A 23,460-nucleotide genomic window follows, 5' to 3' on the forward strand; every position below is an offset into this window, starting at 1 on the left:
GGTGCTAGTGGGCACCATTCCCTCAGGCAGGCTCAGGAGTTGGAGGGAACTTGGACACAGGTCCCACAGGGCTGTTTCTGCTGCAGACATGGACATCCCGCTCCCTGATGAAGTTCTATGCTGTAGTGGCTGCCTCACCCACATCCTGGGAGAGCCACAAGATCGCAGAGAGGATCGAGCAGCGAATCTTGAACTCCAACCCTGTCATGGAAGCTTTTGGTGAGCTCAGTGTCCTCTGCACAGGACTTCAGTCCCATTTCCTCTGGGATTGCCACCTTCCAGGGAAAGGAGCAGTGAGACTCTCTCTTTGGGGATTGAAGGATGAGTGTATCATTCACTGCCTTGAACCCCCAGCCTCTTCCCAGGTATCCTTAGCTTCTTTCCAGTAGAGTTACCATCATTTGGTCATCCCCTCCATCTAGCCTAGGCAGATTTAACAGTGATACTGGAGAGGACTTTGTTGCTCACCTAGTCCAAGTCCTGTCCTTCCATACAATTTCCTGATAGTTCAGAGAAGAAGGGGAGTTGTCTAAGGTTGGACCACAATTAGTGTCCATGTCAAAACTCTATGTTGTGCCTTACTGTCTAACTCAATAGTGACAGTTGTTGTTTTTGACTCTCTCTTTAAAGACAACAGCCCCTGGCTACCTAGCCTTGCTCATTTCAGTTCATTGCCAGGAAGTTCTAACTCTTCTGATCACACTTTCCGAAGCCCAAGTGCCCTTTCCCAAGTGTCCTCTGTGACATGGAAACCAACAAAGGGGCCTTTAGGTGACTTGAGGTTAGAGACATGACCCCAGTAGACCTGCAGCCATCTTGACCCATAAGGATTCTATAAACATAGGGGAGTGGTATAAACAGAAGTGTGATCTGTAGGGAATGCGTGCACGCTGAGGAATAACAACAGCAGTCGCTTTGGGAAGTTCATCCAGCTCCAGCTGAACAGGTAATTGCTGCTGCCACCCTGGTTGAAGGGAGGGTGGGCAAGGAGTTTGCAAGTGGCTGGGCAGTCTCCAGCCTGTGCCACCCCTGTGGGCAGAACCCTGTACCTCCTGGCATGCACGTACGTGGGGATTCGTTAGGTGCAATGAACCCCAAGGTTGAGCTTTGAACCAAAAGAACTATAACTACTTCAGCCTGAAGGCCCCTGGGGCAGTGTACTTGTCACCTCCTCTGTATTCCTTCTGACTTCTACCATTGCTTGGGAACTCGTAGTTAAACAGCTCCCTCTCTAGGCCACACCTCTGAGCTTGAAGCTGGGGCTTCTGCTCCTGCCTTGGGATGAGGCAAAATGTACTAAAGCCTTGTCCCCACCCACCTGAGCTGCTCGCAAGAAAATGTCCCAGAACCCCCAAGTACCTATTGAGTGGTCCCTAGTCCTCATGAACCCCATTGGATAAGTTGAAGAGCTTGGGGGCATTGCAAGGTTGTGGTCTGACACATAAATGGTTATGGAATTAGTGGGTAACTAATGGGCTCTGGCCTGCTTGTGCCCAGGGCCCAGCAGATGACCGGAGCCGCAGTCCAGACCTACCTCCTGGAGAAAACTCGAGTGGCCTGCCAGGCGTCCAGTGAGAGGAACTTCCACATCTTCTACCAGGTCTGTGCCAGGTGGGGTCCACAGCTACCCAGATGCAGGGCAAAGATGAGTCTGCCTCTCTTTCCTGCCCACCCTCCCCACAATGCCTCATGCCTGCCTCTTCACCTGGCTTTCAGTGATGCCATCGCTTATTCCTACAAACTCTGCAACACTGCCTCATGCTGGTCCTTGGTTCCCAGGATGGTTTTGGCATGATGATGTGTTTAACACCCTCAATCAGAGGTACTGAGGTACTGAGGACTCTCCTTAGAATGGCAGCTGTCTCCATCAACAGAATGAGGACTTCCTTGGAGCTGTTCCTCTTCCATCAAACTGGGGGTCCCCCAAGGCATGGATAGTATGTCTCCCTGCTCTAATATTGGGACTGGGGGCTCCCCAGACAGGAGTTTTGCTTTCCTCGTCAGACCACAGGCCCCCTCAGCAGGGTGTTTTGCATCAAGTTAACATCCCGAACTATTTGCTGCTACTTTTGCCTCCATGTCTGCCCTGGGCACTCTAGAAGGACCTCACAGTCTTGTGATGTTGTGACTGTTTCTCACTCCTCTCATCCCAACCCCAGGCCTGTGCAGTCCTGGGCTTCCCTCTCACCCCCTGCTCAGCCATCTGTACCCCCTCTCACAGATTTGCAAAGGAGCCAGCGTGGAGGAGAGGCTCCAGTGGCACCTCCCCGAGGGGGCCACCTTCTCCTGGCTGCCCAACCCAGAGAGGACCTTGGAAGGTAGGGGAAGCCTTACCTAGCACCCTGGGCTGGCCCAACAGCACCCACCCACCTTCTGCTCAGGGCCTCCCTCCTTCCCCTCACTGCCCCTGCCGACCTCTGTTCTTGACACTGGACTGTTACTGGTTTCCTTTTCAGAGGATTGTTTCGAGGTGACCAGAGAGGCCATGCTTCATTTGGGCATTGACACCCCCACCCAGAACAACATCTTTAAGGTCAGAAGGAAAGCCATGGCACTTATATTTGGCAGAGGTGATGGGCAGCCCCTTCATAGGGCCCTTCTCTGAACTTGTCTCTTTTCCCAAGGATCTAAGACTTTGGGCCCCACTGTGCAGTCTCCAAGGGGGCCACAACCCCTGTGCGTGACTGAGTCTGGACAAAGGGTGGAACCCTGTGCTAGTACAGAACAGCACAGTGATTGACAGAGCTCAGAAGGCAAGGTGCCTGCGTCCGCTATTACTGCAATAATCAGAATAGAGAAATAATGCTGCACATATTTGTCTAGTATGTTAAAATTTAAAAATCATGTTTACACATCTTAACTCACTTGGTTTTTTTAGCAGTCCTTTGTGTTTGGAGATTATTCTCATTTTAAGCTTGAGAAAACTAGAGAGGTAAAGGGACCTGCCCAAGGTCAGACACCACTAAGCCACTAAGTGATATAGATAGAGTTAGTACCAGACGTAGCAATTCTGATTTCCCACCCTCCTCCGCTCCTCTCAGGACATAGTGCTAAGCCAGGTGAGTTGGGGCTCCTCACTCCCCGTAGGGGCCTCCATTCTCCCATCCTTCTTTATTGACTACCTCCCTGCCCACTCACTTCCTCACCCACCAGAACAACAGGAGAGTGTAGATAGGATATGCTGGCGGCAGAGACAGGAAAGCCACTGTGGGGAGATGGCAGTGCAGTAGAAAGTGACCTCTACCTCCAGATGGGGGCTGCTCAGGCAGAGAGGGGATCATGGCCAGTATGGGCACCGCCAGGGAAGCAGTTGGCCAGAGGGACAGCACAAGTGGACAACACTAGGAGTCTGGACAGGAGTGCTGGCTTGGGGATGGCATGACCCTCTGCTCCAGCCACACTGCCCATTGGGCACAGCAGGCTTCTTTCTACAGCCCCAGAGCGCTCATTCACGTGGATTGTTAAGGCCAAGAGGGCCCTCACTGTAGAAACCAAGGTTACAGATCCTCCCCCAGGGCTGTGCTCTCAGAGCCCAACAATGCTGAGAAAGGGCCAAAGGAAGCCTGAGCCAAGCCCCACAAGCCATACAGAAGTAAGCCTGCTCTACAAGTAGCAGGAGTATGTCCCACACTGGCTGCCCTGGGAGGCATTAGAAGTCAGACTAACTGGGTTCTCATTTAACCTCTCCCCTTCTCGTCTCTGTCATGGGCATCATCAGGACACATGCCTCAACGGATGTTGAAAAGATCAAACTCTTGTTTGTAATGTGAATAGAATCATATCTGACAAAGTCATGTAATAAGTAGGCAGTAATTGGGAGCTGCTGCTATTCTGTTAACGATTATATTCAGCAGGAGAGCAGCCCCTCCCGGGCTAGGCTCCAGCTGTTGAGAAGCTGCCCACTTTATGTCTTCTTTCTGCTATCCCTTTAGGTCCTAGCTGGACTGCTGCACCTCGGCAACGTCCGGTTTGCTGACTCTTCAGACGAAGCTCAGCCCTGCCAGCTGATGGATGATGCCAAGTGTGAGGGCAAGGGGCTTTATTCGCATACCCAGGGAGCCAACATTGGTGGGATTGGATGGGAGGCCAGAGGGTAAAATTTGGAGTCGATACCCTTGATTAAACTATCAGCTGTAGGGCCCTGTCCTAGATAAGTTACTCCTCACTCAGTCTCTGGTAAGGCAGGCAGCATCATCCCCATTTTATAGATAAGCAAGTAATAGTCGGAGGGTCTATAAAGTGATTTGTCCCACATACAGCAGTATGCACTGGGACACAAGTCCTAGGTTCAAGTCCTGCCTCTGGCAAGTCTCTTTACTCACCAGAACCTAGGTTTTTCTGTTCATTTGAGTGGGTCGTCGTTCCACTACAGTGACTTCGTTATGCCTTGTGAAGAGGGCTGTTTGGATGGAAGGTGATTTGTCCCTCCTAGGTTCTGTCAGGACATTGGCCTCACTGCTGTGTCTCCCAGAAGACCCACTGCTGGAAACACTGCAGATTAGAACCATCAGGGCAGGCAGGCAGCAGCAGGTGTTCCGGAAGCCCTGCTCCCAAGCTGAGTGTGACACCCGCAGAGACTGTCTGGCCAAACTGGTCTATGCACGGTGAGCACTCTGTGCCCTGCCCTTCTCCCAAGTTCTCCCCCTATCCAGAGTTGAACTGGACACTGTCGTTCACTCGGCCCAAGCCCAGGGGTAGGGCTGCCAGGTAAAGGAGACAGGTTTCCCTCTCTGTTCCCCAGACCCTTGAGGATAGCAGGGAGTGGTTCCTGGGTTTTTCCAGAGCAAGGCCCTTGGCCTCAATTCCAGAGTACTCTGCGTGGGCAAGTTGCCACAGCCTGGCCTAGATTCAGCTCATTGTTAAGGTACAGGAGCCTGCCTTGACCTTGGTGATAAATGAGGAAAGCCTGCCTAGCTCTCTGAAAGGCAGGCCCCAAAGGTGATCTAGGGCCTTTCCACGTTCAGACCCGAGGGTAAATAGGCTCCTCTGTCTCCACGTGCCTTTGTACTTCAGTTCTTTGTAGTCACCTGGGGAATGCGATAGATGGTGGTAGAGCCAGAAGCTCAATCCAGGTCTTGGCTAGCATAACGTGCAGCAAGCGAGAACCCAAACAGGGTGAGGGTGGAGATCCTGGCCTTTTCCTGGTGGGTTATATGGGCATCTCCACCCTCTGGCCATATGGTTAAGGGTGGTTTCTTACCCTGGGTTCTGAGAACCTTCAGGGTGCCATGTAAGGCTGTCAGGGGGCCCAGAAATCTTTGAAATTATGGGATAGAACATGTGTGTGTATTAATGTGCATGTGCTTATGGGAACTTGGGCATGTGAGGAGAGGGTCCCTCTGCTTTCATTAACATCCCAAAGAGCCCAGAGCCTGAGAAGCACTGCTGAGGGTTTAAAATCCTCTGAGTTGAAAATGGCCCAGGGCAGCTGGGCCCAGACTGAACCCAGTTCAGCAGGGGACTCAGTTTCCACTGCCTCAAAGCTAATTTCAGGTCAGAATTTCAGGCCAAAGATTTTTAAAGCCTTTGCATCAAGTGACTGCAAAATGAGCAGATAAAGCATGACAATCATAGGGTGAGCCTCTAGTCATAGAACATTTTTTATACAGTAAACATCAGGTCATTATATCACTAGGTCACTTGTTTTTAGTACTTCAAATGAGTATTTGAAGCCCCTGTTGTGAAAACAGAAACTATTTACTGAGCTGAAAAAAACTTGCAAAGCAATTACTTTAAGAAAAACTATAAGGAGAAAAACTCTCAATAGTGTTTATGTAGTGTCATGTTGTACAGTAACTACCCCATCTTCTTAGAGTGGAGGTGGTTCCAGAGTACAGGGTATCACTGTGGCTCCAGGTGACTTGGGACCCACTTGTGCTGGACCCATTTGGGGAATATGACAGGACTTGAGCTCTGGCCTCCACGGGTTGAGTCTTTCAGGAGAGTCCAGTGAACTCAGTTCTTTACAAATCCCACCCAGGCCCGCCCTGTCCCTTCTAGTTAAGACATCAGCTGGGTTTTGGGTCATGTGACTGAGGTGGACCACTCCCTGTCTAGCCCCGGAGTCTAGTTGGCCCTATGCTCAGTCTTGCTAAGAGGACAAGGCAGCTTTATGTGTACCTGGGAATATGCATGACTGTAGCTCACATTTGTAGTAGGTCAAGATAGGCTGGGCTGGAAACCAGAGGAAAAGATTTAGCCCTTGACTTGTCAGGCTCTCCAGGGTGTGGCACTCTGGCTGGAGCAGCACTTTTGCCAGCCCTCAGGCTCAACCTGACCACTCTCACCAGAGTCCACTCTTCCCCCCCTCCGCCCAACAGGCTGTTTGACTGGCTGGTATCCGTGATCAACAGCAGCATCTGTGCAGAACCCAACTCCTGGACCACTTTCATAGGTAGCAGGGGCTCTCTCTGCTGGGAGCATGCCTTCAGAAAAAGAACAGGGGAGCCCCGGGTCCACTATGTGACTGCAGACAACTCCTTTCCCTTCTCTGCACCCCCATCTTCTCATCCACTCTCCAGTGTTTGGGCGAAGACATCTCTGCTCTCCAGTGCCCACATCTGACCCATCCTCAGATAGCGCCTCTTCTATCCCAGAGACCCAGCTCCGGTCTCAGGAGAATAGTGGGGATAAGTGAAAGAGCTAGATTGGAAGGGACTTGGGGGACACAATAACATTGTTGGAACCTGGGTGGGATAGTCAGGTAGGGGAGGAAGTAAAGTTCAAAGGCACCAGTAAATTTTATTCACAGAATGGTGGAATTCTAGACAACAGCTGGGCTGCTGAGACCCAGGCCCTTGAAATTGGATTGGACACAGGAAACGTTCCCTGGGACCTGGTTCCCTCATAGGAGGGGCCTGTGGAGGCCAGAGGATTCAGATTCCAAAGTGGACCCCGTGCCCTGGGCTGCCCCTCATACCTCATTTGGCCTTTTTTCCTGCTCTGAGTTCTGAGAGGGTGTGAGGGAGAGATGGGAACCCTGGGGTAGGGTGTCATGCTCACTCAGCCTCATCCCCAGGCTGCCAAGGATGAGGCTTCACCTTGGGCCACCCAGGGCTCCTGTGGTCCCGCCCCCCCCCCGCACCCCCCCTGCTCCCTGCTGTAGCCTCATAGGTTTTCCCCCGTCTTCCTAGGCTTGCTAGATGTGTATGGATTTGAGTCATTTCCTGACAACAGCCTGGAACAGTTGTGCATCAACTATGCCAATGAGAAGTTACAACAGCACTTCGTGGCTCACTACCTAAGGGCTCAGCAGGTGAGGCGCGGCAGGGTGGGGCAGTCCTTCTCCTGCATCCTCTGTATCTTCCTGGACCCCCAGGACCTGACCAGGAGCTTTTAGTTGCTCCTTTGATGTCATTCTGGAATATGCCGTGGTGCCAAGGCCGGCCGTGGGATGTCCCTTCTAAGCCTCAGACTATAGCTGCCTTTTCCTCCCACCCCTTCCCGCTAGGAGGAATACACAGTTGAGGGCCTGGAGTGGTCATTTGTCAACTACCAAGACAACCAGACATGTCTGGATCTCATCGAGGGGAGCCCCATCAGCATCTGCTCCCTGATAAATGAGGTAAGGAGGGTCAGCTAGTGTGCTGAGCACCAGAGTTGGGCTTCAGGCTTTCCTGGGGTCTTGAAGACTATCCTGTGCCCTCTCTGTGCCTCTGTCACCCCATCTTCCAAATGGATTTGCTGATCCCTATACTCCTTCCCTCTCAGGGTCACTGTGATGCCTGTGTAACAACTTTGCTGCCACAGGGGCCATGGGGTGGGGACTCTCAGGGTTGTGTTGAGCCCCTCTCACTTTTGTGACTGATTGCCCATCCTGTCCCACACAGGAATGCCGCCTTAACCGGCCAAGCAGTGCAGCCCAGCTCCAGACACGCATTGAGAGTGCCCTGGCAGGCAGCCCCTGCCTGGGCCACAACAAGCTCAGCCGGGAGCCCAGCTTCATTGTGGTGCATTATGCGGGGCCTGTGCGGTACTACACCGCAGGCCTGGTAGAGAAGAACAAGGTGAGGCTGGGCCACAGCCCTGGGGGCCTGCGTGAAACGACACTGAGTTGCTGCTGCCATACCTGGTAGCTTCCTATTGTGCATCCTCTCTTCCGAACATCCTCCCAGAATCCAAGGTCACCTCTTGGGCCCATTTGCCTAAGGTCTCTTCTAAACAGGCATGACCTGCCCAGAAATAACCCATGTCACACTGGGTCTCCTGGTTTCTAGGCATCCAGTGGACCAGCTTACCTCTTGGACTTGTGCCCTGCCCTCTCCTGGAAGCCCCTCTGGGGCCTGGGTGAGCAGGGTGGCAAGCCCATGGACAGCCCTGTTTGACACCACCTGCCTTTACCTGCCACCCTTGTCCTTTCCCAATAGGACCCCATACCCCCTGAGCTGACCAGGCTCCTGCAGCAATCCCAGGACCCCCTGCTCAAGGTGCTGTTTCCTACTGAAGAGAAGTCCCAAGAAGAGCCCTCTAGCCAGAGCAGGACCCCTGTATTAACTGTGGTGTCCAAGTTCAAGGTGGGTCTGGTGGTGTTGACCTGACGTGAAGTACTTGGTTCACTCATCAACATCATGTTTACCAACCACCTGATGCTGTTTCCTGGGGGAGCACTGATGAGTCAGGTATACGTGATCCAGGTCCACATGGAGCTAATAGTCCCGTGTAGAAGAGACAGGAAACAGACAAATAGACTATCAGTATAATTGACATGACGGGGAGCCTAGGGGCCTGTAGATGGCACAGTGGGGTTTCTCACCCACTGCCGATAGGGGGATTGTGGAAGAGCAATGGTTATATGAATCTCCATTCCCAGTTCCCCAGCTTTCTACTCAAACTCTGCCCTCATGTAGAGCAGATTTGTCACCTTCTCTAGTATCTTGTGCTTACTACTATATCTCAGCCCTTGCACATTCTGCCCCTCACCATGGCCCCTTCAACTCCACTCTTACTCCTACCCTCCAACACCTCTTTTGTTTATTCCTTCTCATTCTTCAAACCTCTGTGTTATTATCACCTCCTCGAGGAGGCACCTAGAAGATCCCAGGTTTGATTAACATGTCCCTGCCCAGCCTCAGACACACCATGGAGGGTGCCCACCCAATGTATGTGTAGTTTGTTAGACCCCCAGCTCTGAGATAGCAGCAGACTGCCCATGTCATAGCCCCAGTTACAGCATCCTACACACAGGACAGTCTTAATAACAGCCACTGCCTGAATAAATGGCACAGGATCCTGAGATTGTTCTCTTCTAGGAAGATTGCTCTGGTGAGGAGGGTAGGTGGGGGTTGGGGAGAGGCTGAGACCAGATATAGGGAGACCTATCAGATGGAGGGTCACAGGTCAAGAACAGTCCCTGGAGGCAGAGGTAAGGAGCAGTGGTAGGTCAAGAGAAGAGCTGACTTTGGGCACACTCAGCAAGAGCCTCTAGTAGTCATCCCAGGGCACATGAGGATCCTGGTCTCAAGGCTGGGAGAGCTGCTGGAGGTGTTTGATGCAGTTCCTAACGAGGGCCCAGCTCCAATCCCTGCCTGACTCCACGCTCTCTCCCCTCTGCAGGCCTCCCTGGAGCAGCTTCTGCAGGTCCTGCACGGCACCACGCCCCACTACATTCGCTGCATCAAGCCCAATAGTCAGGGTCAGGCACAGACCTTCCTCCTGGAGGAGGTAATTCACACTGGGCCAAAGCTGCTTTGCATCTGGCCAAGGCCCTGGAGGGGTGAAGCAGGACAGCTACTCCAAATAGAGTGACCAGAGGGAGTCTCTAAGGCTGGGCCTGATGTTAGGGAGGTTTCGTCTCCCCAGCTCTGGCAGGACAGTCGTGTGGCTTTGAGGTCCGTGCACTGCACAGTGACCCAGCCAAGTAGGCAAGTAGAGGCTCTAGTGCATCTTGCTGTCTGCTCACCAAGCCATGTGCCCTGATGAGAGACTGAAGCTGCCCAGAGGAATGGGTGTCTTTTGTGATTAACTGAAAGTTTGTTTCATGCACAATGTGGCTGTTTCTGACTAGAGGTATAGTTTTGTTTTGTTTTGAATTTACCCAAAAGCACTCTGTGACCAGCAGTTGCCCATTGCTCAGGGTACTGGGCTCCAAGGCATGTAGATGATGTGTGAGTACTGGACAATGCTGGGGAATGTCCCACAGTCAACCGGTAGGGTTTACAGCCAGGAGCATTCTGTGGTAAAGACTTGGTTCAGGTCCTAGAAGAATCTTCACAATATAACTTCCCCTGCCTCTCAGCCATGACTCACTTGATTGCCTGCAAAAAATAAAATAAAAAATAGAAATTGGGTTGAGCTGCATTATGAGGCAGAGAGCTTCTACCTTCTGGGAGTGATGAGACAGAGCCAGGACCAGTACCTGCCTCAGCTGTATCAGAAATCATGCATCAGTAGAGGGACCTGGGGCCACAGAGACCCTTTTTAGCAGGGAGATATTTTTTGAGGTCCCTTGATTTCTCACTGCCCCAAAGATTATATCTCCATCATCTAAGCCTCAGGAGAGCCTGCAGGTGCACACTGGCAGGGCCACAGGAGTGGCATTTCTAGCCTGCTAGCCCCGTAGTGCAGGTGCCCACCCTGTCTCCCCACCCTTGCAGGTCCTGAGCCAGCTGGAGGCCTGTGGCCTCGTGGAGACCATCCACATCAGTGCCGCAGGCTTCCCCATCCGGTGAGTGGGCCAATCACTGCAAGGGGCATGGCCAATGCCAGGATGCTCTACAAGAGAGAGGGGTCAGCTGGGCACCTGCTGCCCAGAGGCCGTTCAGAGCACTGACACAGGGTGGCATGGTGTTTGCTGATGGCTGTGACAGTTGGTGTAGTACTGGGAACAGAAGCCAGACTTGGAGGAGGAAGACTTGGAGGATATCACATCACCAGCTGTTTAGAGAAGCATTGCTGTGAAGGGGAGCAAAGAAATCAGGAGGAAATGAAGGAGGCTGCGGAGTCAGAGAGGATGGGTGGGAGACATGGCTGAACGTGAGTGTGAGGTAGGAATGATCCAGTTGTCCAGGGAGAGGCCTGCACAGCCCTTTGGAAGGAGGTAGGCTGTAAAAAGGCCAAAACACTTTGTTTTGGTAGACCAAGGCCACAAGAAGTGCAGACCCAGTTTAAAAAAGTCTCTGCAGGCTTCTGGCTGAGTGATCCTAGTAATCTCTCCAAAATGACCACCTCATCCATTCCGTGGGCACAGTCAGTGCGATACCTCACTGGGTTGTTGACCAGATTAAATATAGTAACTGTGGCACCCCAAATGCTGTGCCTGGCTCACAGATAAAGTCACTTCCATTTTCTTCTTCCACCTACTTTGTCTTCCAGCGTCTCTCATCAGAACTTCGTGGAACGATATGGATTACTGAGAAGGCTCCATCCTCATACATCCCCTGGCCCCTACAGTCCATTTCCTGATGAAGGGCACTCAGGTGCGTGGAGTCCATTGGTTAGTCGTTTGTTCAACCAGTCTACTGAGCACCTACCTTGGGCCATCTCAGGGCTAGGAGGCGTGGGTTCAGAGGTGAATAAAACAGATTTGCCTTTGTGGTTCTTGCTTCAATAGGGAAACAGACTCAAAAAAAGATAATTAAACAGTGGGGAAAGGCAAAGCTAGGAACAGCACGCTGTGACTGGTGCTGGAGAGATAGAAATGGGGGAAGGCTTCCTGAAGGAGTGGTGTCTGAGGACAGATGGGATTAGCCAGGCGAAGGGCATTCCACATGACAGAAGTAATCTGAACAGAGGCCTGCACAAAGGAGATAGTGCTGAGGTGTGAGGAACAATAGGACATTCACTGTTTTCAGCTCCTAAGGGCAGATAACGGTGAGAGGTGAGGCTCAGGTGACAGGTGGGGAGCAAGACTTTATTCTCTGGGTAGGTGGGAGGCACTTCTAGGGAAGAAAGGAGTGATGTCAACCTGATGCTTTCTGGAGACCACTGTAGCAGGCCATGGCTGTTAAACTGGCCAGAGTAGAAAGAAGCTAGAGATGTGGGCAGAGCCAGGAAATGTTGGGAAGAAGTTAGATTGGCCAAGCATCTGATTAGATATAGAGAAAGAGGAAAGGAGAAAATTAATTAAAATTATGAAAATTATTAACCATGCCTGCCCGCTAGTGGGAAAGAGAGGTCTGGGAAGCTGCTGAGCCCTGACAGGGCACTGGGCAAGCTTTCATCTCAAGGGAAAGATCTGGCCTGCAGCCTTGATTTGGAGGTTGTGGAAATGTGGCTGTCACCAAGGCTGTGGGAGTGAGTGGTAAGCCCCTGGCACTGGTGGAGGGAAAAGAGAACAGATGGGGTGCAAGGCACCCACCCAGTAGGACCCCAACCCAGTGGCAGCTGCTTCCCCACTTGCATATCTGTACCTTGGGGCCCACTAGACCCAGCTGGGACAATCCTGCTTTGTTTTTCTCCTCTCTTGGACAGTTTTGTCACTTTCATCTTTTCTCCCTACCTCTCTTTCTCCTCTGCTCTCCATGATCTGCTCTACTGCTCTGTTTCTCTTGCCAAGTCCCCTGACCCCTGGTTGATTTTGCTGCCATTTCTCGTCTGCGGCATCTTCTTTGGCAGCCTGTCTCCAGAGAGGCACTGGGCAGCTAAAGGTGGTCAGAATCCTCAGGTAAATCCTCCCTCTACAGGAATCAGCCCTGTGAGATGCAGGACCTGCAGGGGGACTGCTGGGCCACCACGGGCCTGGCAGTTGTTCTCCCTTTTCCCATCTGTGGTGGCGACTAAGGGGTCGGGTGGAGGGGCTGGCCTGGCTGCCCTGTTTGGCTCTCACCATGTGGGGCCTTGGAAACAAATGCTGGCTGAGCAGCCTGGGATTCTGGCTTGGAGTCCAGGCACCAAGTGCCCTTTGCCACCCTGCCAAAAGGGATCCACAGGAATAGAGGCTGGAGGCCAGTCCAGGGCACAGCCAGCCACAGTGGGATTCCCAGACTCCTCAGAACAGCCAGAGACCTGAGGGACAATAGAGGGGCTGCCTCTGGTCTCCCCCAGAAATGGTAAGGGGCAAGAATAGGAAAGATGCCTGTGGAATTGGGGAGTCCAGAACCAGTTTAAGGCCACAGAAGTGTGGATTACAAAGCACTGATAGGACCTCTGTCTCCCATCCCCTAGGATGGTCTCCACATGCCAAGGAGGCTATGCTGCAACCTCTACTCCAGGACATCCTCCACACTCTGCCAGCTCTAACTCAGGCAGCCACACCTGGTGACCCAGCTGAGGCCATGCCAGCTTCCGTGCACTGCGGCAAGACCAAGGTGTTCATGACTGACTCCACGGTAATCTGGTTTGGGATGAGGAGCGGAGATCACAGAAGCCAGTTGTGTGCTCTCAGCAGGACAGGGTCTGGGCCCTCCTCAGGGCAGGGGGAGGAGAGGCTAAGGTGAGGACCTCAGTGTTTGCCCCTTCTCCCAGCTGGAGGTTCTGGAACGTGGGCGTGCCCAGGTGCTGGAGCAGTGTGCCCGCTGCATCCAGGGTGGCTGGAGGCGATATCGGCACCGAAAGCAGGAGAGGCAGAGGCAGGCCGCCGTGCTCATCCAGGCAGGTAGGAGTGGGGCCTTGGGCACACGGCCCTCGTCCCTGCCAGCAGGTAGGCCTAGGTGCAGCCGCTATCAGCGATTACATACACACCCCAAGATGTTTCCTTTGAAACCCTGCTCCTTGAGTCCCCATATACCAAAGGTGACAAGTGTCCCAGCCTCAAGACGTTGGTCGCACATCCCTATGGTATGCTGGGATTCAACACTCCTGTCTACCTTACTCAAGAATTCTCTCCAATTCAGTGGAAACCAGGTCACAAATAAGGGTGCTCTATTGGTAGTAGAGGTTAAAAAGTTGCCCTTAACTCTCCTCTCAGACCTGGACAGCTGTTTATACCATCTTTCTTTCCCTTTATGACAACTCAAATCATTACCTGATGGGCTTCAGGGCTTGTAATGAGTTTTAAGGTAAAAATAGACAAGATTTGATTCATCAAAGGAAGAGATAGATGTAGGAACCATGTTCACAGCAGCCTCATTTTTAAAAATAAAAACCAGAAACTGCCCAAATATCTTACAGTGGTGGAGTCATGGTACATCATGGATAATTTTATGATGTAGCTAGGAAGTCTTTTTAAGAGTATTCTAAATTTAATGGAAAACCATGATGTTCAAACCTGGATGCCAAACTATATCATCAAGGGTGATGCCGCTTTCATAAAGTGAGTTTCTGTTGTGTATAAGCATGAAAAAATTGTGTAAGGAAATACTATAGAACTATCTGGGTTGGTGAGCTAACAGGTGACTTTTATATGTCTACACTTTTTGGTTTTCTGGAATCCAGATGTATTCATATTTAATGGGATAGCCCTATTTCTCAATATGATTGTACCAAAAAGAATCAGAAAATGCTGAAATTTCAAATTGCTACATGAACAGTGTATCATCCAGGAGTTATTACCTTTACCAGCACGTGGGTGTATGGTGTCATTCATGGATTCATATAAAGCAAGCAAATTAAGGTTTCCAAAAAAATTAAAAATTTTAAAAGATGCAGACAATTCAGACCCCTCTTGTTCCCTGGGTGTTGTCCCAGACTGAGCCTGAGGTAGGAGGTACCTCTGTTCCCAGCTGTCCTTTCAATGTCTAGGTACCTCCAAGTCTTTGGGCAGTCTGAGGGGTGTTTTTCAGAGCCAATTTTGTTTTATATATTGACTTAAGTACCTTACCTTACGTAGTGGCACAAGGTAACTATTCATTGAAAAAGTACCTATTTCAAACTTTTACAGCAGTTCTGGTGTTGCTGCAGAGCCAAGTTACCAATAGTTCTAATGAACATTTTACTGTTTCTGGGCAAACCTCTTAGCCATTCGTTCCTGGTTAACTCGGAGACACATCCAGAGGCTGCACACAGCTGCCACAGTCATCAAGCGTGCATGGCAGAAGTGGAGAGTGAGTATCTGACTTAAGGGTTGGCAGTGCATGTTTTGGTACCAGATGGACCTGGATTGGAATGCTGGCCCTGCCACTGCAAAATGGGTGGCCTCGTGTTCCCCATGTATGAAATGGGCATGACACCAGTTACACTGCAGAGTGGTTGTAACATGGTAGAATAGCATAAGCAACTCTGGAATATACCAAAAACCATGGGATTTTGTTAGTGAATTTTATATCAATTAGACCTCAAGAAGGCTGTTTTTAAGTAGCATATATGGAAGGCCTAAGCATAGTTGCCTTGGGTATGTTCAGCCTCACAGAGCCAACCTAGTTGAAGGCATCCAGCTGTTCCCAGAAAAGTGCCCTTCAGTTCACCTTATTAAGCTGACTTATTAGTTTGGGTTTCCATTGAAAGAGCTAATCAAAAGCTATAAATTTGTGTTTTCTTTTTAAGATCAGAATGGCCTTCCTTGCTTCTAAAGAACTGGATGATGTGGAAGAAAAACACTTGTTTCAAGCTCCCTGTTCCCTAAGCTCTTTCCCGCTGCCACAGGCACAGACACGGCTACTGGGGGCAATAATCCGCCTCTGGCCCCTGGGACTGGTCCTGGCCAATGCAGCTATGGGTGTACGTGGCTTTCAGAGAAAACTGGTGGTCTGGGCCTGCCTGCAGCTCCCCACCAGCAGCCCCAGTAGCTACACTATCCAGACAATACAAGAACAAGCTGGTGTCGCGTCCATCCGAGCACTGCCTCAGGTAAACCATGTGATGCGATGGATGGCAATCCTGCCCACAGCAGCTCTGGGTCCCTCACACCCCACTGTCAAAGGCGGGAGGCAAAGCCCAGGAGCCCACAGTAGGAGGACTGAAGCTGGGACAAGAGCCATCCTAACCCCACTGGGGAACCAGAAGCCTGAGCTTTCTGGCTGCAGGTTTGGACTGCTTCCACCATTACAACTAGGAATTTTCCAGAGCACTTTCACCCCTCTTTTTAATAATTGCCTCTAAATGTTCTAGCATCTCCTTTTCAGTCCCACTTTCAAAAAATCTAAGTTGTGATGACAGCTTATTCCCTCCAATGGCGTTGGATATGACCCCCTATGTTTTCCTAAAATTGTTATGTGGTTTATCTCCTTTTCTAGTTGAGGATATGATAAGCAGGTGAGTCTATGGCCCAAGTGCTGTTTTTAATATTTATGAGCAGCCAGAGAAAAAGAGCCAGCATATAAAATAGCCTAATACTCAAGGATCAAGTGACACTGACAAGGCAGAAGGAAAGAAACATTGAATTTCCATACCGATTACTACAGGCCACAATCTGGGTAAAATCTCCCACAACGACATACAGGCTAGCCAGAGTATAAACAGAAATGTAATTCTTTGATCTCCCAGCTTTAAGAAGTCGTAGGACTGTGACAAGCAATACTCCTAGCAGGGGAAAGCTCCCTCCTAGTGTTTCCTCATCTGTCTCACACTGAGTGGATGTGAACTTTTATATTTTGATACCGCTTTGGGCTTTGCCACTGTTTTAGAATGATAAAAATACATTAATTCAGTCCTGCTACTGCCATGACTCTCATGCCAGTAGTTGCCCACACCTCCCTGCATTCCTAGCATTTACCCTGTGAGGTATCTTTAGGCCCTGGCTCTTCTGGGAGCCAGGGTTAAGCTGCATCTCTCTCTCTCTACCCCTAGGGCTCGATAAAGTTTCACTGCAGAAAGTCTCCCCTGCGCTATGCTGACATCTGCCCTGAACCTTCGTCCTACAGTGTTACTGGCTTTAATCAGATTCTGCTGGAAAGACACAGGCTGGGCCACGTATGATCTCACCTTCTTCCCTTACCTTGGCTGGACGATCCGTGCTGCCTTTGTTTCAACAAGGCCTTTTTCTGCCAGCTGCCTTGCCAAAGACATTTAATCAACGCAGAGCTGCCAAACTACTCCCACAGCGACTCCAAGCACGCGTGAGAGCGACGGCTGCCTGCAAGCCAGAGCTGCAGCAGCAAATCTACCAGTTGGCCTGGGGCTCCAGTCTCCAACCCATCACTGACAGGTGTCAGGGTTAGTAGGTACCAAACCAGGATTAAGAAACATCAGGGCCACAAAGAAGTTCACATTTTAACAACTCCAATCAAATAGGTTGTTGTCCATCACTACAGTGGGGCAACTCCCACCCCAATTCCCCAGAGAGAAAGCCGGCAGTCAGCTTGAAATCAGCTTTAAATTTTTGGCTGGGGGAAACTTTGCATCTAGTTCCTTGAAAAGGGACCAAAACCTTAGTTATTTAATGTTGATTTATTTAATTTCAAGCAATTAGATTATGAACCAAGGTTGATGAACAATGCAACATACGACAGAACCACTGTATCTTGATTTCATTTAGCAACAATGCACAAGTTTTAATTCACATGAGCGTGAAACTTAATACATTATATTTATATCTTAACTGTACCAAAAATAAAAACCATTTGAATGTCAAATTCTTTCTCCATAAAGGTTTTGCCACTTTGAGTACCCCGCATCTACCTTACACCTGAGCCCACAGCAATGGAGGTGATGACTTGCATGACCTACCCTACATTAGTGGTCTGCATCCTGGAAATCACTGCCCTTACTTAGGGCTCCACACTAGTTGGTCTCCAGGTAGAAGGAACAGGCAGGTTCTGAGAGTCAAACATGCTTGAGCAAGCAGCACAATAATCCATCTTAAAAATCCTCATTCTGGGATGGTTCCACGATCCTTAAACAGCAGTCGGCAAACTCCACAAACAAGGGCTCCTGCATGCAGGCTCTCATAAGGTTGGCCTTATTGTCCCCCTGATCGAGGCTGACCATCAACTGTCTAAGATGTGGGTTGAGCAGTAAGCTTCTTAATGCCGCAGATTCCCCTTAAAAAGTAACGAGGAAAGAAAGCCAATCTATGCATTTACGTGGGAAGAGGTGATGCAGAAAGCTAAATGTTTCAAATGTAATAAATATGAAGAATGCTACATCCCCATAGCCTTTAAACCCACAAAAAACCCCAATGCTTATCAAATGATTTCCAAATTAAATGCTATCACACATTCTTGTTATTGGTATCCTTGTAAATATTTTAACTGCCATTTCAACAGCATTAGCTCATTGGCATGTTTTCTTTATAGATGTAAAGGTTCTCGGTGGCGAGGACAGTTATACCAAATACTCTGATGCTTAAGCAAGCATTTATCCAGCACAGAGCACGATCAGTAGCAGTCAATTCTGTTAACTAGAAAGCACCACACATCTGTATGGTGCTTTCCAGTTAACAGAATTGTTCACACCTATCCCCAGCTCAGCTTCAACCTCAGTCTATGGGACTGGGTGCAAAGTACCATCTGTCATGCTGACTCTGAAATAGGAATGAAAGTTAACAGCCACCTTTAGGAACTACCCTGGCCCATTAATTATACAGGTAACAGAACCGTTATCAGGACTGAGCAATCCTACAAAAATGCTAGACTTTATTAACACCCACATCCCTCTAAAAAAAAAAAACAAATCCAAGGACTATCCAGTCTGCATTAATGGCTGGACCGTAAACTGAACACTAAGAACATGGGAATGCAGGTTCCTCCCCTACAGATGGATGTGGGAGAGACAAATTACCATAAAATCTGGTGAGTGGTAGATTACAAGGCACCATGGGAAAATGAAAAAATGTCTAATTCTGACAGAGTCAAAAGGTCAAAAGTTTAAGTGAAGAAAGGAAACTTGAACCAAATCTTGGAGGAGCAGAATTTTGCCAACCCACAAAGCCAGCATGATTCCAGGCTGAGCGCTGTGGAAGTCTTGTGTTGTTCATAGAACCATGTGGCTGGAGGAAGGGCTCTGCACGCTATATTAAAATACTGCTTTAAAATCACATTCTATACAATAGAATAAATGTTTCTCAAATGTTGACAAAATAAGTACGGCACAGACTTACCTAAATTCTTTAAATTCTGCAAAGAAACTCTGTCTTCTTCCTCATCACTATTGAGAAAATCAGCTATAGAGTCATCATCATCATCTGAGGAATATATAACACAATCAACTTATGGCTAAAGAAAGCCCAGGTGGCAGATTTTAACTATTCCAATAGATATAATGTGCATACATGTGACAGTCACAGGGGTATGCAAGTAGGTACAGACAAAACAAAAATAACTTTCTCTAAAATTTGTGACTATACTGACATTCCTCTTTTAGGGATGGAAAGTGAAAGAGAAAAATGGGTGACTTTAACAAATGCATCCTAGTGTTCACACACTTATGTGTTTCCCTGTGGCCACTGGGCTTAGAAACTGATTTTTCCAATTCTTATCACCCTACGTCCCGTCACCATGGCTCCAGCCTTCTGATGGGCCAATAAACTTAGGTGTGTTCTATAAAAACCCACTAATGTGAATCCCATGCTTTCAACGTGGAAAGAAATTGGTGGCATTGTCTGAACCCATACAGAAGTTTCTCAAAGGGCTAAAATGGGTCATTACCTTGCTGTAAACGTTCAAGACCACTATGGTGGCACCAGGAAGGCCTGCTTTCAGAACCTAGCATGGTGTATGACACCCAGGAGGTATTAAAGGCTGGATGGCTGGCTGGGATGACAGCTGACTACCACTGTGAGCAGTGAAGAGCCCCCAGCAGCAGCAAGGTGCCCCAGGACAAAGGCAGCCTCCTGCCTGGGCCCAGCTCAGGTGAACTGACGGCCCTGGCCAGGCCCATGGAGGGAGACCTGAAGCTGTGACTAGAGAAGGCTCCCACCAGCAGGGTCCGTCCACCCCTCACTCTCAAACCTCATCTATAGCCTTTCTCCCCTCTGCCTCCTGCTCCTATTTTTCTTGTCCTGAACGATGCCTTCCGGCTGCTCTATAATGTCACCTGTGACATGTGCTCCCACTCCTAGTGCTCAGGACCAAGGAAGCTGCTGCTCCCTTATGAAGCCATGGTTCTTGACTCCCTGCCCCAGCCCAAGTCTCCTCTTTCCTTTCAACTTATTCTATTTGAAACCCCTTTCTAGGTCTGTTTGTTTGTCTGAAGTCAACCAACCCACCTTTGTTTTCCATGGGCTTTATAGTTTTTGCAGTAACAGCTGATCTTATTTTTTTCTCAACAGGATGAGTTTCAAGATTGCATTGCTCTGAAAGAAACACAAAATCTCAGGTGCACACCACCTCCATTTCAGTGACAAGGCTGCACCTCCTCACCAAGCCAGCAACTAGGTGGGAACATGTGCATGGAGTAAGGGATGTAGGTGGAGATGGATGTAGAGGAAGTAAGAGATCAAATCGAAGGGCAATTTAACAAAAACAAGCAACCCTGAGCGTGGCAGAAGGCCTCATGGGCACCTAAGACCTGTCCCGATACTTCCTTGCCCTGCCTAATCTCACAGGGCTTTCATTATGATTAAGTGGCACACTGACTTCAATTAGCATCAAACTATTTTCCCAGCATTTTGATACCAAGTTTGCATGTACCACGTGCCACTGGGAATACGAAGATGAAAATCATCAGGCCCACCTCAGAGGGGTTTAGTCTTATGGATGACAGCTAGAGAGGTGGGTAAGATGCAATAGGTCTGCTGATCTAAATCACCTGAGAGGGCCTGGAGACAAGCCCAAGAGGTGTCTTGGAGGGCAAAGTGCTGCCAAGTGAAAGACGGACCGTTCCTGGTACAAAGCTCTATAGCTGGACTGGAACCTTGAAATAGGGTCAGGTGCAAGATGTGATGAGCAACTGCCAGCTACTCGATTGGCAGGGCATGCCTGGCCAGTGGCTAGGGCACAAGTAGAGAAAGTAGGAACAAAAGAATACCACACACAGGAGGTTCACTGTTCTTCCCAAGACAGGTATAACTCAGCAAGGGTGCTATTGTGTTCCAGGTGGAAAGGTCTTTAAAAGTGTTAAGAGTCACACATGCCAGGATATTAGAATCAATATCAATTATTACCAGAAGTACTACCAACCCCTCCTCAGCACCCTAATAACAAAAACATTGTGACATGTAATGATACATTGTGACATTGTATCTCCCTAGAGAGAGCAATATTCAGGTTAAGAACTACTGACCTTTGCTAGACAAGAGCTTTCAACAAGGGACTGAATTTCTCAAATTTACATTTCAGACAATACACCTGGCAGCAGCAGGGCCACACAGATAAAAGCTCCTGATTGCCTTACGAGTTCTTAGAGGGGCCTCATAAGGCTGCAGGGAGAAAGAGAAGCGTTCTGCACCCAGCTCAATCCTATTTCCAGCAAAACAGTTCTATTTCTTTCCTGTCTATTTTTAGCTGAAAAATTTCTTTTGAATTGCTCCAGAACTATTAGGGAAAAAAGTGTACGCAAGGGTTGGGGGATGGTGAGGTAGTAAACCAGTACTGGAGGGGATGAAACCAGAGGCAAACAACTAAGGAGGAACTTTAACGTAAGAGTCAAGCGATAATGAGGTCTTGGAAAAGGTACCAGCCTGAGGGCTGCGAAAAGGTACGGATTGGAGAGAGTTAAAATGTACTGTTCACAACATTAACAGCCAAGGGCGTCGCTCCTTTTTGTAAACAGATCGACTTCATTGTTTTGAACGAAACATTATTTAAAAGAAAACTTTTTGGTTAGCAAGACATTATTTAAAAGAAAGAAAATATCTGTTAACCTTAGCCATCTCAGGTTCCGCCAAATGGTGAGGAGCTGCGTCGGAATACTAAGACGAAAAAAGCTGGTAGACTTTTCTCGCGAAAGCGACAGACTATTTTTAAAGAAGAAAAAAGAATGGTACGCAAAAAGGCAGAGCAGAAGAACGGTTTTTGTTTAAAATCCCGAGAGACATTCAAAGGCAGAGGTCCTCCCAGGGGATCCGACAGGATAGGGAACAGCAAGGCCCAGAGGGAGCGCGGCCTGAGGGGTGCACGTCCCCGAGACTGCAGCGGGACATGGGGGCTGCCCTGCACGAGGAGGAAGCCCCGGGCTGAGGCGGGGACCCGGGTCCTTACCTTTGTGTTTCCGGAAGCAGGTGACGGAGCAGCTGAAACAACAGAGCCCAGAGGCCGCGTCAGCCCAGGTCGCGCAGACCCTCCCGCGGTCCCGACCCGGCCCCCGGCCTTCTGCCCCCGCCCGGCCCGACACTCGCCCTCCCCTTCTCCCACGACCCTGGCGCTCACTAGGGCACGCGGCAGGCGGGGCAGCGGTATTTGGGCTTCTCCAAGCATACCACGCAGACCACAGTGCTACTACTGAGAGTCGCCATGGTGACCGCAGCCTTGCTCCCACTACCGACGTGCGCGGCTCTCGCGGCCCATCCCACGTGCTCGCCTTTCCTTCCGTTTCCTTAACCAGGACCAATCAGCGCGCAGCACTTACTGACAGTCAAAAGCAATAGATTAATCCGGCTTATTATTCCAGGCCTGAGAAGAAGAAAGTCGATACACTCGATGTGCCTATGTATAAAGTGCTACAAATCGTTATTTACATGATATCTCAAAGTTTCTATAAATCTCCTGGAGCTCTGGTCCCAACCCGAGTGCAGATCCCAGGTTTGAAGCTCCTCAAGGCCAGGGTCCTGGAGCTCTGGACTCTCTAAAAGGGTTCTGCCGTTGGCCTCTGTGTGCCATGCTGGAGTTGGGCATAAGCTGACTCAAGCCAGCCATTTCTCCTTTGGCTTTACCAGACTGTCCGGAGGACGCTGCCAGTCGTCCTCAGTGCTGAAGTGGTACTGGCTCCTCTGGCCGCCTACCTGCCCTGGCATGCAGCTGTCACCGCCTCCAGCCTCCAACCAGGACCAAAGCTGAAATCTAAGATGCAGCCACACTGACCCAAAAGTCTGCAGCATTCCTTGTATTCCTCAACAGTTGTGAGCACCGCTGGTTTGAACCAGAAGCATCCCAGAAGGTCCACGCTTACCTGGGTGGGCCAGAGAGGGTCAGTGACTTGTCAGCCACACTTGAATCCAGTGCCCCGTCTGGTGCCAGTAGAAATTTGCTCATTATAGATATCACCACTGCCTGCTCCAGACTTCTTACGACTTGTGTTTGGAGGCTGAGGCCATGGAGAGCCTCCAAAATTTTCAGGGGCTCAACCCCATCTCCCAAATCCAAACCACGTTGACTCACCTTACCTTCAGGTCCAGAGATGGTGACTCCAGCAAAAAGAAAAAATCTTGGAATTCCTCCCATGTATATTCCATATACCAAAGATAGCCCTCCCTTTACTCTGGGAGACCCCCAGTTTCTATGGACAGCTGCACCTCTCCTGCTTCAATTTCCAGGAAAGGAGGTGGTCTGGCTGTGATGGCGGTGAGGTTGGGGAACACCGAGAAGCCATAGAAGCCCAGTCCAACTCCGCTGGGCAATGGCTAGTTCAGAAAAGAAAGACAGGTATGAGTCCAGGCCCAGCAACTAGATGTCCACACCAATGTGGCCACCCATGGCGGCACCCTGGCTTTCCCTGGACCCACCATGCCCATCCTAGAGGCTGTCTAAGGCTACCTTGCGCCTGCTCAGCGTCAGCCTGAGCACAGGGCCAGTCCTAAAGGAAGGCTAGATAATGATAGAGGAGGAATGGTTT

At 49.8% G+C, this 23,460-nt stretch overlaps 2 protein-coding genes across 10 annotated transcripts in view; one reads left to right on the forward strand and one right to left on the reverse strand.

The window, feature by feature from the left end:
* MYO19 (myosin XIX) overlaps positions 1 to 17,384 on the forward strand; it is a 28,962-nt gene extending 11,578 nt beyond the window's left edge. For 6 of the 9 annotated variants that reach the window (XM_023522847.1, XM_023522846.1, XM_023522848.1 and 3 more), the window contains 21 exons: positions 87 to 219; positions 877 to 946; positions 1,498 to 1,600; positions 2,222 to 2,318; positions 2,457 to 2,533; positions 3,933 to 4,023; positions 4,433 to 4,604; positions 4,742 to 4,864; positions 6,321 to 6,394; positions 7,134 to 7,255; positions 7,451 to 7,564; positions 7,830 to 8,006; positions 8,367 to 8,513; positions 9,553 to 9,660; positions 10,593 to 10,663; positions 11,311 to 11,414; positions 13,102 to 13,265; positions 13,402 to 13,531; positions 14,833 to 14,918; positions 15,358 to 15,660; positions 16,600 to 17,384. In XM_023522847.1, coding sequence (XP_023378615.1) covers positions 87 to 219; positions 877 to 946; positions 1,498 to 1,600; positions 2,222 to 2,318; positions 2,457 to 2,533; positions 3,933 to 4,023; positions 4,433 to 4,604; positions 4,742 to 4,864; positions 6,321 to 6,394; positions 7,134 to 7,255; positions 7,451 to 7,564; positions 7,830 to 8,006; positions 8,367 to 8,513; positions 9,553 to 9,660; positions 10,593 to 10,663; positions 11,311 to 11,414; positions 13,102 to 13,265; positions 13,402 to 13,531; positions 14,833 to 14,918; positions 15,358 to 15,660; positions 16,600 to 16,728 — 2,595 coding nt within the window. In that variant the 3' untranslated portion in view covers positions 16,729 to 17,384. The remainder of the gene's footprint in view (positions 1 to 86; positions 220 to 876; positions 947 to 1,497; positions 1,601 to 2,221; positions 2,319 to 2,456; positions 2,534 to 3,932; positions 4,024 to 4,432; positions 4,605 to 4,741; positions 4,865 to 6,320; positions 6,395 to 7,133; positions 7,256 to 7,450; positions 7,565 to 7,829; positions 8,007 to 8,366; positions 8,514 to 9,552; positions 9,661 to 10,592; positions 10,664 to 11,310; positions 11,415 to 13,101; positions 13,266 to 13,401; positions 13,532 to 14,832; positions 14,919 to 15,357; positions 15,661 to 16,599) is intronic. The other 3 variants (XM_023522849.1, XM_011379425.2, XM_023522850.1) reach the window with 2 other exon arrangements.
* Positions 17,185 to 22,236, reverse strand: ZNHIT3 (zinc finger HIT-type containing 3). The gene is made up of 5 exons (XM_011379419.2): positions 22,059 to 22,236; positions 21,891 to 21,922; positions 19,958 to 20,044; positions 18,851 to 18,934; positions 17,185 to 17,792 (listed from the first exon to the last, which is right to left on the reverse strand). The coding sequence occupies exons 1-5, from the start codon at positions 22,142 to 22,144 to the stop codon at positions 17,611 to 17,613; spliced, it is 471 nt and encodes a 156-aa protein (XP_011377721.1). The 5' UTR covers positions 22,145 to 22,236; the 3' UTR covers positions 17,185 to 17,610.
* Positions 22,237 to 23,460: the final 1,224 nt, after the last annotated feature.

Source organism: Pteropus vampyrus, unplaced genomic scaffold, assembly GCF_000151845.1.
Source record: "Pteropus vampyrus isolate Shadow unplaced genomic scaffold, Pvam_2.0 Scaffold358, whole genome shotgun sequence".
Taxonomy (NCBI): Eukaryota; Metazoa; Chordata; class Mammalia; order Chiroptera; family Pteropodidae; genus Pteropus; species Pteropus vampyrus.

Excerpts from the sequence above, each read along its gene's own strand:
- ZNHIT3 (XM_011379419.2), bottom strand. The coding sequence starts at position 22,144 with ATGGCGACTCTCAGTAGTAGCACTGTGGTCTGCGTGGTATGCTTGGAG. Across the intron at positions 20,045-21,890 it reads CTGCTTCCGGAAACACAAAG|AGCAATGCAATCTTGAAACT; the intron begins GTAAGGACCCGG and ends TGTTTCTTTCAG. Across the intron at positions 17,793-18,850 it reads GCAGAATTTAAAGAATTTAG|GGGAATCTGCGGCATTAAGA; the intron begins GTAAGTCTGTGC and ends TTACTTTTTAAG.